At 39.4% G+C, this 13,248-nt stretch overlaps 1 protein-coding gene across 6 annotated transcripts; it reads right to left on the reverse strand.

Annotated features, from left to right (window-relative positions):
* Positions 1-1,606: 1,606 nt before the first annotated feature.
* LOC111266604 (uncharacterized) lies at positions 1,607-11,475 on the reverse strand. 6 transcript variants are annotated; one of them, XM_022844222.2, is made up of 6 exons: positions 11,384-11,467; positions 5,072-5,242; positions 3,766-3,944; positions 2,861-3,148; positions 2,501-2,718; positions 1,607-2,114 (listed from the first exon to the last, which is right to left on the reverse strand). In XM_022844222.2, the coding sequence occupies exons 2-6, from the start codon at positions 5,206-5,208 to the stop codon at positions 1,860-1,862; spliced, it is 1,077 nt and encodes a 358-aa protein (XP_022699957.1). In that variant the 5' UTR covers positions 5,209-5,242; positions 11,384-11,467; the 3' UTR covers positions 1,607-1,859. The 6 variants fall into 6 exon arrangements, with proteins under 6 accessions (XP_022699957.1, XP_022699956.1, XP_022699958.1 ...); XM_022844221.2 differs by having other exon boundaries at positions 10,896-11,464; XM_022844223.2 differs by having other exon boundaries at positions 2,861-2,950; positions 10,570-11,464.
* Positions 11,476-13,248: the final 1,773 nt, after the last annotated feature.

A 13,248-nucleotide genomic window follows, 5' to 3' on the forward strand; every position in this document is an offset into this window, starting at 1 on the left:
ATAAATTTGCCATTTTAGCTGAAATCGATGGTGTACGCTATTGTCAATTTTCGCGGGGCTTCTAAAAGATTCGACGACGAAAAATCTTCCAAAGCGGAAGATCCTTAATAAAATTTGGGTTTTCAAAAAGCTCGAAAATTCATTGGAAGCGGCTAAACAGTGCTTTTTAATAAACTAATTCCTTTTTTTTTCTTTTTTTAAATAATAGTTCTTCGTCACGAGTACGTAAAATATCAATTACCAATTGGTTCGTCTAGATAGACTCCAATAGTTAGCTTTTTTTCAGAGTCGCTGCTCCTTTTTACACCTCTTATGCTTTCGGGGCTTCGTATCCTGAAGACCTTAAGCTTCCTATCAGTCCAAAATTTGATTCCATTTTATACGTAATATGACGTATTTACGCGACTTCAATGACTTTACATCTACCAATATCGCCTAACGCACGGTTTCTATTAAAATACATCTGTGAACTAAAGATTATTTTGATAAATTCGTGAGTAATGTAAGTTCTAAATTGAGAACTTAATATCGGTAAATGATGGTTATGTTGGATGTACATGACCATCGGGAATTACACTTTTAGCGTATGTGTAAAATTTCTTTGAAGGCCGTTTCAGCTTTATCAGCAACTTAAAAGGAGAATTATTAAGAGGCATAGATTCCCCACTTCGTACGTTTTAAGTTCTACGTACGCCCGGCACCGCTGTTACGCATTGCCATCAGACGGCTGGCTCCCAGGACGACACGAATTGTGTCTATTCGAAGATTCGAACCTAAGTCACAACCGTCCTTCGCTTTAGCAAGCAAATACGTTACCCGCTAAGCTATTACGGGCCGTGCGATACTACTTCAAATTTTGTGTTCATGGTTCGCCTTGAAACAGTGTTTCACGCAGGTATTCAAGCACTGTCAGGGTAAATCTAAACCTGTAAAGATTCCCGTGAACCTCTTTAATAAAGATCGTTACTAAAAGGTTGATTTTTGTCTTACATGTAGTAAGTAAATTGCGACAAACACTTCCGTAGCAATCTTGACGCTTTACAATGGTTGACCAGTCATCAAGCTTCTTTTCGGTCTGTTAAGCATAAGGCCAACTGATAGGGTTCCAGCGAAATAAGTGTGAAGAACATTCGATTAGCTAGGGAGCTATAGTCTCGCAGCACCTCTTTATTTTAGCCACTGTTAAGCTATAGAGTTTTTAGCCATTCTATCGAATTATGCTAACTTGTCAAATCAACTTCTATTACGAGTTTCATTAAACCTAGCTTATTGCGATATATTTGATAGCTTTCTCTAGATGTGTTTCATGGCTCTGATATTCGTAGATCGGCCACAATCTCAGTTTCCTACTTTTTTGGACAGCGTTGTACTTCAACTGAAACTGATGTTACTTATAAGCAACTTCAATTATGATCTGAAAGACGCTTCGTTAGATCAACAATTAGCTTGGGTCGTTTTTATCATCATCGTCGTCGTCATTACCAAAAATTCATTGGGCAAGTTATAACTTATTTTATACTTATTAAACTAAGTTCAAAAGATCTTCAAGGACACAAACTAAAATTCAATACTCTAAAATATAGAAAATAACGAGTAGAAGTTCTCCTAAATTACGTAAATAACATGTGAATTTTATTTTTAACCAACAAGACGAGTATTTTCGGAAATACCGTGTCACCAACGATGCGGTTTGCCAACGAAACTGGCCTTTTCGTGAAGCCATTCGAATCAATGGTATGTCCGTCAATGTTCACAGAACGCACATACTACTTCGTAAATATCTCATAATATTTTACTGTTCTATAATCAAGCTAATATAGCTTACGATAATGGGTGCTCGATGTTACACGATGGTATAGTTATAAATAGTCATGAAACTTCGCGAAAGGACACGCTGAGACTTCGACGCCACCTTTATTGTCCCGTACACAGAGATCCTTGTATATTGTCATTGCTCGAAGTGACGCTCTTTCAATGGCCCATAGGACCAATCGATTAAAACCATTACGTAATGGAAACATACTAAACATCCGTCCCCGGAAAACAACGCTGATAAGGACATAACTTAGCCAATCACCTGCTGATAGCCGGACCAGATAGCGTACTCCAATTACCTGGAATAGTTAACTGAATTTATAACAAATAATCTGTGGTGTTAATCAGTGAAGACGCGGACTGGTACGAATGAAATACATTTAAAAAAAAAAGTTCCTTTGTATCGTTCCAAAAAAAAACAAAGAGGAATTCGTCAATATGACTCAGATAAAAATGGAATCTTCTTAGGTCGAAGTCGAGGGAAACTGAGTCAGTTTTTCTATTATCACCTACTTATCGTTAGATAAAAAGTAAGTTACCGCCATAGGAGCACTGTTACTTAACATTTAGTTGCCACAATGACTGAAATATCTCGAAAAATAGACTGCTGCTTCGCTGTTTCCATCGCACTTAATTTACAACAAAAAGTCAGGCACGGCAAAGTAATGCAGATAACTTTTCTTACCTCGCTCCAGAATTTCATGAATCCATGGTACGTTAAGCCGTGTACTATGTTTCGAATAGACTCCAGAATGGTCTTACCCATACGGAGACCACCTAAATAATTGGCTGTTAAGTTTGGTCGGAACACCTCCGCTTCGATGTTTTGGCAGAGTTTCTCAATGGTGTGAAGGTTATCCGAACCGAATAAGTTGTATTTATCATCGATGCCCAGCTGGTACCCTGTAGGTCAACGAAACAAGCAGCTTTAAGAGACCCATCATTCAAGATAGCTTCTACGCAAAAAAGTACACTTGAATTAACCTAATCTAACGAACCTCTACGAGCCGAAAATATTATGTCACTCATATGGGTACTGACTTACCAATACAACGCCAACAGTGCGCTACCGCTTCTTTATCCTGACGCGACAGATGTGAGAAACCAAGTACATTTGGATGCAGAATCATCATGCCTAGGAAAGCAAACTGGGTCATTGCCATATCCCACTGTGAGATCCACACTTCTGGGTCTGCCTCCAGGTTTGATCGATTGTTCATTTTCCCACCACCGCTCTCACAAACGTCCTGACTAGCTAAAAGAGGCCGTTGTTGTGCCATGGCTGCAGCTACCTTTCGGTGCAGGCCCCGTACGTATTTAATACTCTGAAACCCTAGGACAATCAGACGAAGTGCGATGGATCTATTCTTGAAAATATGTGATCAAATTTTAACGGCAAGGTGAGGCAGAAATCTATCAACGGTTTAAAAAATTACAATACAAGAAATATGATCCTGTGTTGCTGTATAACTGTATATAAAGTGAAAAAAAACTGTTTTTTTTTTTAGGCTATTTCTTCATTCTGTATACCTCTTATAAACATGGTAATAAATTAAAAGGAGGTGATACACTTTGTAATGTACAAGGCAAAGTTCCTTGCACGGTCGAGAGCGGCAGCCATCTCTGGAGGCGTTACAGCGGGATGTTAAACAGATAATGCGTTACCTGATTTGTCTATACTTTATTACACACTAATTAGGATTCTATTATACTTTCGGCATGACTAGGTGTGGGCTAATGAAGGCTATTTCGATGTTAATCAAGAACAATTTTTCATTTTTTTATACTATGTTTTCAGCGAAATAAAAACAAATACTAACTAACTTGACTTGGAAATTTCGAAAAGCCATGTACACAACGCAGTTCTAAATGTAAAAAGGGTTCAGAGCGTATTTTGAGAGTTCCCATCGACTAAGGGCTTAAAGCAGTAGACGAAGGCGTCTCATTTACCTTCGGATGAGGCGTCAAAGATGTCTGTCTCGTACCAGCTCTTCACATGGGTTAGGGTTTTGAGATACCTTTGAAAGCAAGAAACTAGAGACCTCGAATTGCCGGTGTTATCAAGCAGTTTGTAGATTGAAGGAACATTGACCAGCATTATGAGGCCACCCACATGACAGAATAACGTGCTGAAAACAAATCGGAGTACCTATCGTTACTCTCTAGCCAAACAGCATCAGCGTTACCATTTATTGGCCGTAGCTGTCGCCTAGAGTGCCACTAAGAAAACGTTAACATTAACCAAAATACAAAAATGTAATATATATTTGTACGACACCTCACAATAATACATTTGAGGCACTCGCTGCTTAGCAGGCCGAAAGCAGCAGAAGGACATCAGTAGGCAGAAAATTTGGCGACAAAGGTAGAAAAATAAAATTGGGTCAAAGATTTAGAAAAGGTAAGCTTGCGCTTTAGGGAGAAGCAGATCTACAGTTACTTATATGCAAGTAAACGAGTGAACTTCAATGCTTAAATTGATTAAGTTGATAGTGATCGCTTTGGATCATATCTTACGGATCGTTCGTAGTCGTATCAGCTATAGCCAGCGACACCTTTTGCTTCAAGGTTCCTTTGTATTTTTTTTTATATGCATAGCTCGTTGGTGTCTACCTTGAAGTTATCGAATCAATCCATGTGTTGACGTACCTCGACAGGTTTTCCGCCATTATAACGTATATAATGGTACACGCACTCAATTCGATTTTTGCTATAGAACGCCTGATCTCCTCCATAGATATATTTATACGTATATATAAATGTGATACTGAAAATGCGGATACACTATATATGTCTTAGGTGTACCGAAAGACGCAAACAATTGTTCTTATGTCGTAACGATTAATTTGATATCGAATATTTTATATAAAAGGGCCAACTAATACTCTTTTCAATGAAGGCTGTGCAAGCTAAAGATTAGCAGTGCATAGGACTACCTATTTATACATTATATTAATTGAAGTAGCTACAGCTAGCTAAACTCTAAACTTTCATCAGCTATAAGCTTAATTCATGCTCCACTAACGGAACACACGCAGAAACTCACTACCCAACAGTCGGCCATAGAAAAAGCGTTTTCTCCGAGTAACCTACACGATCCTATAGGGAGCTGTGCTTCAGGCTGCAGACAGATAAACTGTCAGACTATCTAACTGCAAGGGGTGCGCAAAGCAGTTCTGCAACTAGCGACTTCCAGAGAAGAAAAAAACAAACCTAGTCCTGTACACGTCTGTTATTGTTCTTGGGTCATACTCACGCGAAGATGTTTTCTTTCAATAGTTCCTGACCACGTTTGTATTTCGGCATTTCGAGCCACTTCGGAGGAGAGAAATCGCTTCCACAGTCCCCAACGACTTTGCGACCTTCCTGAAGGTCGCTGATCGACTGAGCCATTTTAGTAACCGTTTATTATCATTGGCTCCTTTCTCTGTAACAAAATAAGTACACTACACAATGAATGCATTGCGTGTTTGTAGACCCGTGCAATTGGTCGGTATTTAGCCACCTACTGTCTATTTCAGACTCGTATAAGTGATGCTGCTTTTGGAGCAACTACTTCACTGATTCGAGAGAAAAGGAAATGCTTACTAACTGTCTTGACAAATTTGCACCACTTTTGACAAAGAACGGATCTCTTATAGGCAGAAAAACTAACCCTATTCAAGTACAACTCACTCTCATATCTCAAACTCTTGGTTGGCCTAAATTTAATTTTTATTTCTACAACAATACCATCGCAATTATGTCCTTTAATAGGCCACGAACTAATGGTCTATGGCCGCATAATAAAGGAATGCAGGAGTTTATTTGGTTTGGATATGAGTTGGTGATAAATCCTATTTTGGCCAACATCACGTGGCTATTAGCAGGAATAGGTGTTAAGTCGTTAGTAAGTTGGAAACATGTGGATACATCTTTGACCAGTCTAGAGTCCCGAACGAAACGATACACAGAGGTTAGCACATGTCAAGCCGATGCCAGGACCAGTTCCTACTCAAATTCCGTAGTATAAAAATTTCAATAAACGCAAGCCTACCCTAAGATGGCCTGACACTGAGGAACGAGCAACCCGAGCTAGCGATTCAGTGTATTCTATTGCAGTGTTTGTGTTTGTGAATATTTATGAATTTCGATATCAGTTAGAGACACAATTGGGCCCAACTACCAAAACTGGATAATTAGTTTGGTAAAGCAAACTAAGTTACGAGCCAGTTTGGTGCCATAGTTACCACTGCAGAGGTATTCGTCTGCTAATCCTTTGTGCTCTAGACTTGATGTCGTTTTCTGCTGAGACCCACCCAGTCGTCTAACGGATATTGCGGATATAAAACTTGAAACCTAGAGGGTATTATGACGATAACGCCGTGGAAGGAATTATAGGATCACATCGAGTTTGCCGTTGATCTGTTCGATTCATTTCTTCGTGCGTATTACGCTTCCAACTAAAATAAGCTGTGTTTTTTTGGGAACTACGGGAGGCGGGAAAAATATGGCTTCAAAACGCAGCCATATGAATAATCTAAAATTGTGTTGGCATTAATATCAGATAGTGGATAATATATTATTATGCAGGAGGACAAACCGAACAATTCCTCAAGCCGATGAGGAATTCACAGAGATGGTAATTTCTTCTAATAGATTTTTTAACTGGAAGGTATCTCAAGAGGATTTCACGCCATAGAACAAGGCAGACGCCTTACGACGTACTATTATACCAACTGCATGTATTTCTCATTCAGTTTTCTTGAATCTTACAAGGTTACAAGTTAAAGTTACTATTCACTAGTTGAATACAGTGTTACTTGCTAATTTGGTAAGCCAACGTACACGTGCTGTTGCGTTGTACAAGATAACATCTTAACCGCCTCGGTACCCGTATTAATCGAACTTAATATGCAGACAGCATTTCACTCTGAAGAACTAACTAACTAGAAGTTTTTATTTGGGCAATTTTCAGGATTCGGGTGTAGCATGATATGGCACTTTGGTGCCGGACACAGCCACGAAGGGCTCAGCTGACATTAGCAAGCGTTTCTATTGGTGGAAGAAGATCCACTTATTTGACAATGGTCATGAATCATTTATACTAGCTAGTAGTAGTATAGCTTGCAAATTTTGCCTTCATCAATTTAACTATAGAATAGATAAATGATACTTACTTGGTTGAACCGCGTAGATTATACGAGAATAGCATTAGACCGTTTTTACTAACGCATAGCGATGACATTAGTAACGATAACAGAAATAATATGAGCTTGTTTGTAATGACTTACATCTGGGCGCAGCCATTGAATAATAGGCAACCGATGCGGGGGTCGTAACTTACTTAGTTAATGCCGTATTAGATAATCCTGAGCGAACCCCCCAAAATGACGTGAGTGTAAACTCTGCTTAATAGATACAGCCAAGATTTAATCTTCTCTCTTTTATAGGCCGAAGAAAAATCGGTTAACTCCTTACATATTCAACAATGGTTCAAAAACAAAACTGATAATGTCGTTACAAACGTTTGCACGATTTTTCCGCCCATACCTTAATCTGTAACTAATAACTGCCACTTTCTGTTTTCCTTGCACCCTGCTCTGTGACCCGTAGATAGCCTATTACTTATATCCGTCTTCACCTGTCAACTTATTTAAATCCGCTAGATATGGATGCAGTGCTGCGACTTTTTTTGGAGCACAAGTCGCTTACTGAAAATGGCTCTCTGGAAATCTATCTGCTGCCATCATTACGAAGTCAGACGAAGTAGTCGCCAAGCCGTCAATAGATTGCTGTAGGCAAGAACAGGTCACTTATAGGTGTATTTTCATCACTGGCGTTTTATGCTCTTTCATAATGAAGAACGATACTGATTCTAACTTATCTGTCTCCATCATTTTATACAGATTTCCACTATTCGCACAGCGACAGTTGGCGATCCTATCAACGACGGCAACAGGGGCCGACTCAGACATCAACGTCGACGTCTATAATAGAAGACAAACAGTAAGAAATTGCAAGGTCGACAAAGCAGCTTTGACAATATACGCCAAAACAGCCAAGGACCAAGTCTAGATCCAGCGGGCTGCTGAAAAACTAACGGCTGGGCGGTTCGTTAGCAAATCTTTCAATAGCTCGAACATTTGATGGCAATGTTTATTAAAGGTGGATCAGGATTCGGAGGTGTCACAAGTAAGAGGATTGCAGTGACTAGTCATCCCAAACAGTTCTAAACTACCGGTCGATTTTTTGCGGAACAAACAAAAGGATCGACCTTCATGTCGGACTTCAGCTCCACGGTAACTGCTTGCCGCATGACGTACATTTTGAGACGCCTTGTGCGCACAGCGTGGCGCGAATGGTTGTATTAGCCAGCGCGGTAAAAGTACGCTTACTGAGCCCGATTCCACTAGCGGTCGTAGAGTCTTCATAGAGCTAAGGCCTTTTCGTTCCAATGTAAAACGCTTCTAACGGCAAATGTGTTTGCAATTGTAGAAGATATATGTACCGTATACTTGTATATAGATGAGTTTGCCGATGCCGTCGAAGCAAGTAAAGACAAATAGAAAATACTTATTTGATGCGAAGCAGCTACTTCAATAGGCGTTTCTATTTGCCCCAAATGAGGTGGCAATGGGATAACTGATTGACCTACTGGTTACTGCTTGTTGCTTAACACCTCCTGTACACGCTGCTATGGCTTTGTTTAAACTTTTGCGCTGATGAAGTGCTATTAGACGTTTTTAGGCGCTTGTATCGAATATAGTACAGGAACGTGCACAGACACAGAATGATAAAAGCGGATTTATTAAGACCTTAGAAATGTTCATTTATCGTGGTGTTAATATATGGGACAGCGGGTTGTTTGCGATTCCGAAGCTGGAACTGTCGCTATTTGGTAAGACGGCCAGCGAAATGCACGAAAGACAATTTGATCGATTTGTACGTCGTTGATATTACCGACAAGGACGGTTGCTAGATAGAAGATAGTGTTTTCTAGTAACTTCAGAGTAGTTCTTTGACAGGATAGATTAAAGGGCTTCAATTGATAAGTAATTTTTGTTTCTGTGAAGTGTATGTAGAGGTCTAGCGTAATTCGGTCCTTATTTCTCTGAAGTATCCTAGAATCGAATCAATTTCTAGCTGCCAGTCATATCTAATGTTACTATTATTATGTTAACATCAGTCAGCGATTACATTTTCCTTTAAATCGTAAAAAACCTTGGGGAAAATAGTGTTACTTGCAAAAGTAGTATGATCAGTAAAATATAAACCACAAAAATTCTCCTACAAACTTGAACTCGACTTATCTGTCCTATAAACTTTGTCCATTCATAAGTTGACCAGCTCAATTACACTAACTTAGACCCAGTAACTAAACAATAAATATCATTATGTTGTATTCTTCTGCCATCGATTCGGCAGCCATACCAACGAAACTTAACAAACCATTACAAATCAGAAACAATAAGCGATGGCAAAAATTATCTTTGCCATTTTTATCCCTGCTCGACCTATCTGCTAAAGTAAGTTTCGAATAACCAGATACCGCAGGATTTGAAATCGTACTTTGCCTGCTTTTCTCTAATTCGAAAATTTCTCAGCTTTTCTAGATTATACATTTGATTTCAAGTCTCACTGCAGATTTGATATCTAAAATTTGTAGTAGCTTAGCTAAAATAATTGCCAACACACGTTTTGGCTCATAGGCATGTTGTTATAGAATTACTACAGAAAAATAGTCGGATTTTAGCGGATCTAGCTACGGATCAATGGCCAAGGACAAACGTTTGGCGACACCGCCCCTAAGCACGTACCTGTAAATATAAACGATGATAAATGTAGCGAAGTTCCTTGTTGTTGTAACAGTACTAATGTAAGCAGAAATTACTGTTTTACAAACACACGCTTTTATATATTAGTTAAGAAATATAACCACAATGTTGAAATCGTCGCTAAGCCTAACAAGCTTGAGGAACGGGCCAGGTTAATAGGTCACTCGTAGGACATTGTAATAGCACAGTGATAGCTTAATAGGTCACGTATTTGTCTGCTTCTTTTAGGGACACGTTGTGGTCTAGGTTAGAGGTCTATGGTATTGGCGGTGAAAAGTAGCGAATATTGCAATACAGACATCTGTCCTCAAGAACCGGGAGCCAGCCGTCTGTCTCATGGAGCGCCTACAAAAACTACAAACATAGAGTTTATTGATCAAACGACCGTTCTGCTTAATTTTCGCCTTGAAGTGAAAACTCTATTGATATATGCTTGTGATGTATTAAAGCTCTGGTCACAAAATAGTTGACTATCTTGAGCCTGCAAGGTGTGGGCTTGATGGGCAGCTGATGTTCAGTAATTTCATCGAATGCGGTGATCTGCGAAATAATTGATTTGCGGTTTGATATTGAAACTATATTTGAACTAAAATAGTATAATGTAAAGTAATAATATACCTGTTGCCATTGTCAAGCATTGACGCAAAGGGCTTGTCGCCTTCAGTATAAGACGAATTGGGTCGCCGTGGCGTATATCCGTAATTAGGTGGTAATGACACGTTTTCGAAAATAGATATGTCTCTTGTACTATTCATTGCTTTTTCACCGCTAAACCGTTCATACTTGTTCTCGGTATACTACCTCACACGACCAAGCGCTTAACGGAAACCTTCCCTAGTATTGTCGTTTGCTCAGTATAAAGATTAACGTCAGTCAAAATGATCTTTCAATAGGAAAGTCAATAGGAAATCTTTATGCCTGGTTCTTTTTTACTTACTTTTTAGTACCTGACGAAGACTTTGAAATTTGTTTGTTGGAAAGATGTACGTTCAAGATGTACTAAAACCTTTTCGGACCCCTATAAGTGATCACAAGCTCCAACAAGTATCTTTCTTAGTCCGAGTTTTGTTCGAAGCCAGCATCCGGCTTATTGCCAATTGCAAAATAATACATCCTAATTGGGAAAATTATTTCTTACAAACAATTGCCAATCTTCGACGCGTCATGGGGAGGTGAATTGTATTGGTAGAACGGTAGCCTGTTGAACCTGTTGGGGTGCAGGAAGGAGGTCCGAGTTCGTATTCTGTCGTAGGCACACTTTACCTTCTGATCAGGGCAAGTCGTCTGAAGGGACACCCGATGACGGTACCGAAACAATCAAATTCGAAGCACTATCGCAACAAGATAGTTCAGTATCAATCAGGCATAATCATCGTTAGCGAAGAAAAGTGAAAGGTCTGACTGGTTTGACATCTCAAGCCAGGTGGCAAGGTTTAAGCACTAATCACTGCAGGCCGGTGGTGTAAATGTTAAACGTGACTTGTTTTGCCCACGTGAGGTGTCGTTGTTGATGTCATTTTGCGCGCACTATTCAAAATTCAACGGGTCGAAACGTTCGCAGGACCGTTGCTCAGAAGGAGGTAAGCGAGAGAAGCGCTGTCGTAGAAGTGATCATCCTATATTTTGATTTTCAACATATCATAACCAATACCAAAAATTCATCCACGCTACAACTGCTTGAAAAACCTGGAGGCAATGGTCACAAGCAATGGGCGCAAAGCAAGCAATTGTAATTATTATTTAAAAAGCACCATTTATTGATGGCTGGTCACAGTTTCACTTTGAAGAGTTCCCTTGTTGTTTTCGATGCTTCTGACTGTTCATGCTGACGATCCTGTCGGTTTTATATTCGCTGCTTTGTTTCCCCTTTATTAGAGCTTAACTAAAGTAAATCGTCTAGTTCTCGATAAAGTTTGCCCTTTCCATAGTGCGCCACGCATAAAACCACACAGTGGCGCCCATCGAAGTCGACGTCCCTTGCGTGAAGCGGACGTCCTGGCCGAATTACTCCTCCCATCGCAATGACATCATGGCTACCGTAACGGTCTGTTAAGTCGCAGCGTGACTGTCTGCACCGAACATCCTAACGAATCTATATGCCGATGCGTCAACGTTCCGTTCTAACGTTTGTTGAGAATACACGAAGCACGCATGGCCTGCAGAAATTGTGTTAAGTTAGTTTTTCTTCTTAAGACGATTTTTAGGCCGCACAGAGCCGGATTGGTAGCGCGGGATGAACGGCCGCCGAGGACAATAAACAGTGGTTTTTTTTACTATGGAACACTTTGACGTCGCAACTGTTGTGTTTGTTATTGGAAATATAGTGTAAACACTCAAATTAAACTTGCCTTACTTAAGCTAATGACAAATGTCCGTAATCTGTCACGTCGTTACTGGACAAACCATAGTGATCGTGTTATGCAGGCTTTTCCAACCAATTTTGTTTCCAATTTGGTTTTTTCAACGTTGAAACATCTCGTGGTTTTCCAATGAGCCGAGCGAAAAAAAAACATTCGAAGCAAAATTTGAAGGATTAATGGACGAGGATTGCCGACACGACTTCTTTAATGTTGTATAATGGATTTCTTAATGGGCAGGATCCAAAAAAAAATGTTGTTCTCCTCGAGTCAAATTGTACCTCAAATTAATCTCAAAAATCATCTATGATGAAGCTCTTTGTCTTCACGTGTTTCAATGGTGTTCATGTAGAGAAGGGACCGAGTGTGGGGTACCTGGAATCGTATGCTGGACAGATACCTGACATCAAAGTGAGAACGGCTTAGATAATACTTTGATGCTACATAATTAACTGATTGATTGACAATTATGTAGCAACTAATTATAAAATATGACTGATATAGATCAATGTACTGTATCGATTAAAAAAAAAACCGTATATTATCTGTTATTGTTGATACCGTAAACTTAGTTCCTTCTACACTGGAAAGCCATTTACCACCGGTTCAGATGTAATATTCGTTTGCGCGGATCATGTCTCACAGTTTTTTTGTTCAAAAAGCTAGCTTTTCTTCTAATAATTACACCATATAAAACGATAATAACAAATATCAAGTAACATGTTTCAAGCATATATGGCTCATTAAAGAGGATCGAAGTTAAAATTTTTAAGATTACTGACTCTCCGCAAAAAAAAAACGCTATTTTCCATAGATTTGCCTAAGAATACATTATTTATGTATTGTATGTATAATTTAGTGATTTTTCCTAGAATGTTTCCTATGACCATCGTTCATAGATTAGTAAAAATTTATCTAGTTATTTAGTGTTTTTAGTCCACTGTAGTCACGCTGCTGATAAGTGCAGTATTCATAATTTGCTTTTTTTGAGTTCTGGTAAAAGGCTGCGTCTTTAGAAAATATCGAGAAAATCTGTTGCCCTCAAGCAGAATAGACGTAAGTTAGCCTTCAAGCGAACACAGTCTACCCGCTGTTCAGTATCGCACAGCGCAACTGTTTACCTGAAACATACTGAGATAAACTCGTTATCCAGGCGTGAAGCGTCAATATTTTATGATGGATATTGATGCCCATGAATCAGCGACCCATAAACCGTTCTCTCTGTGCCTCGACAACAAAAAGTCCAAGCAACATGATAC

Source organism: Varroa jacobsoni, unplaced genomic scaffold (genome assembly GCF_002532875.2).
Source record: "Varroa jacobsoni isolate VJ856 unplaced genomic scaffold, vjacob_1.0 scaffold_1102, whole genome shotgun sequence".
Taxonomy (NCBI): Eukaryota; Metazoa; Arthropoda; class Arachnida; order Mesostigmata; family Varroidae; genus Varroa; species Varroa jacobsoni.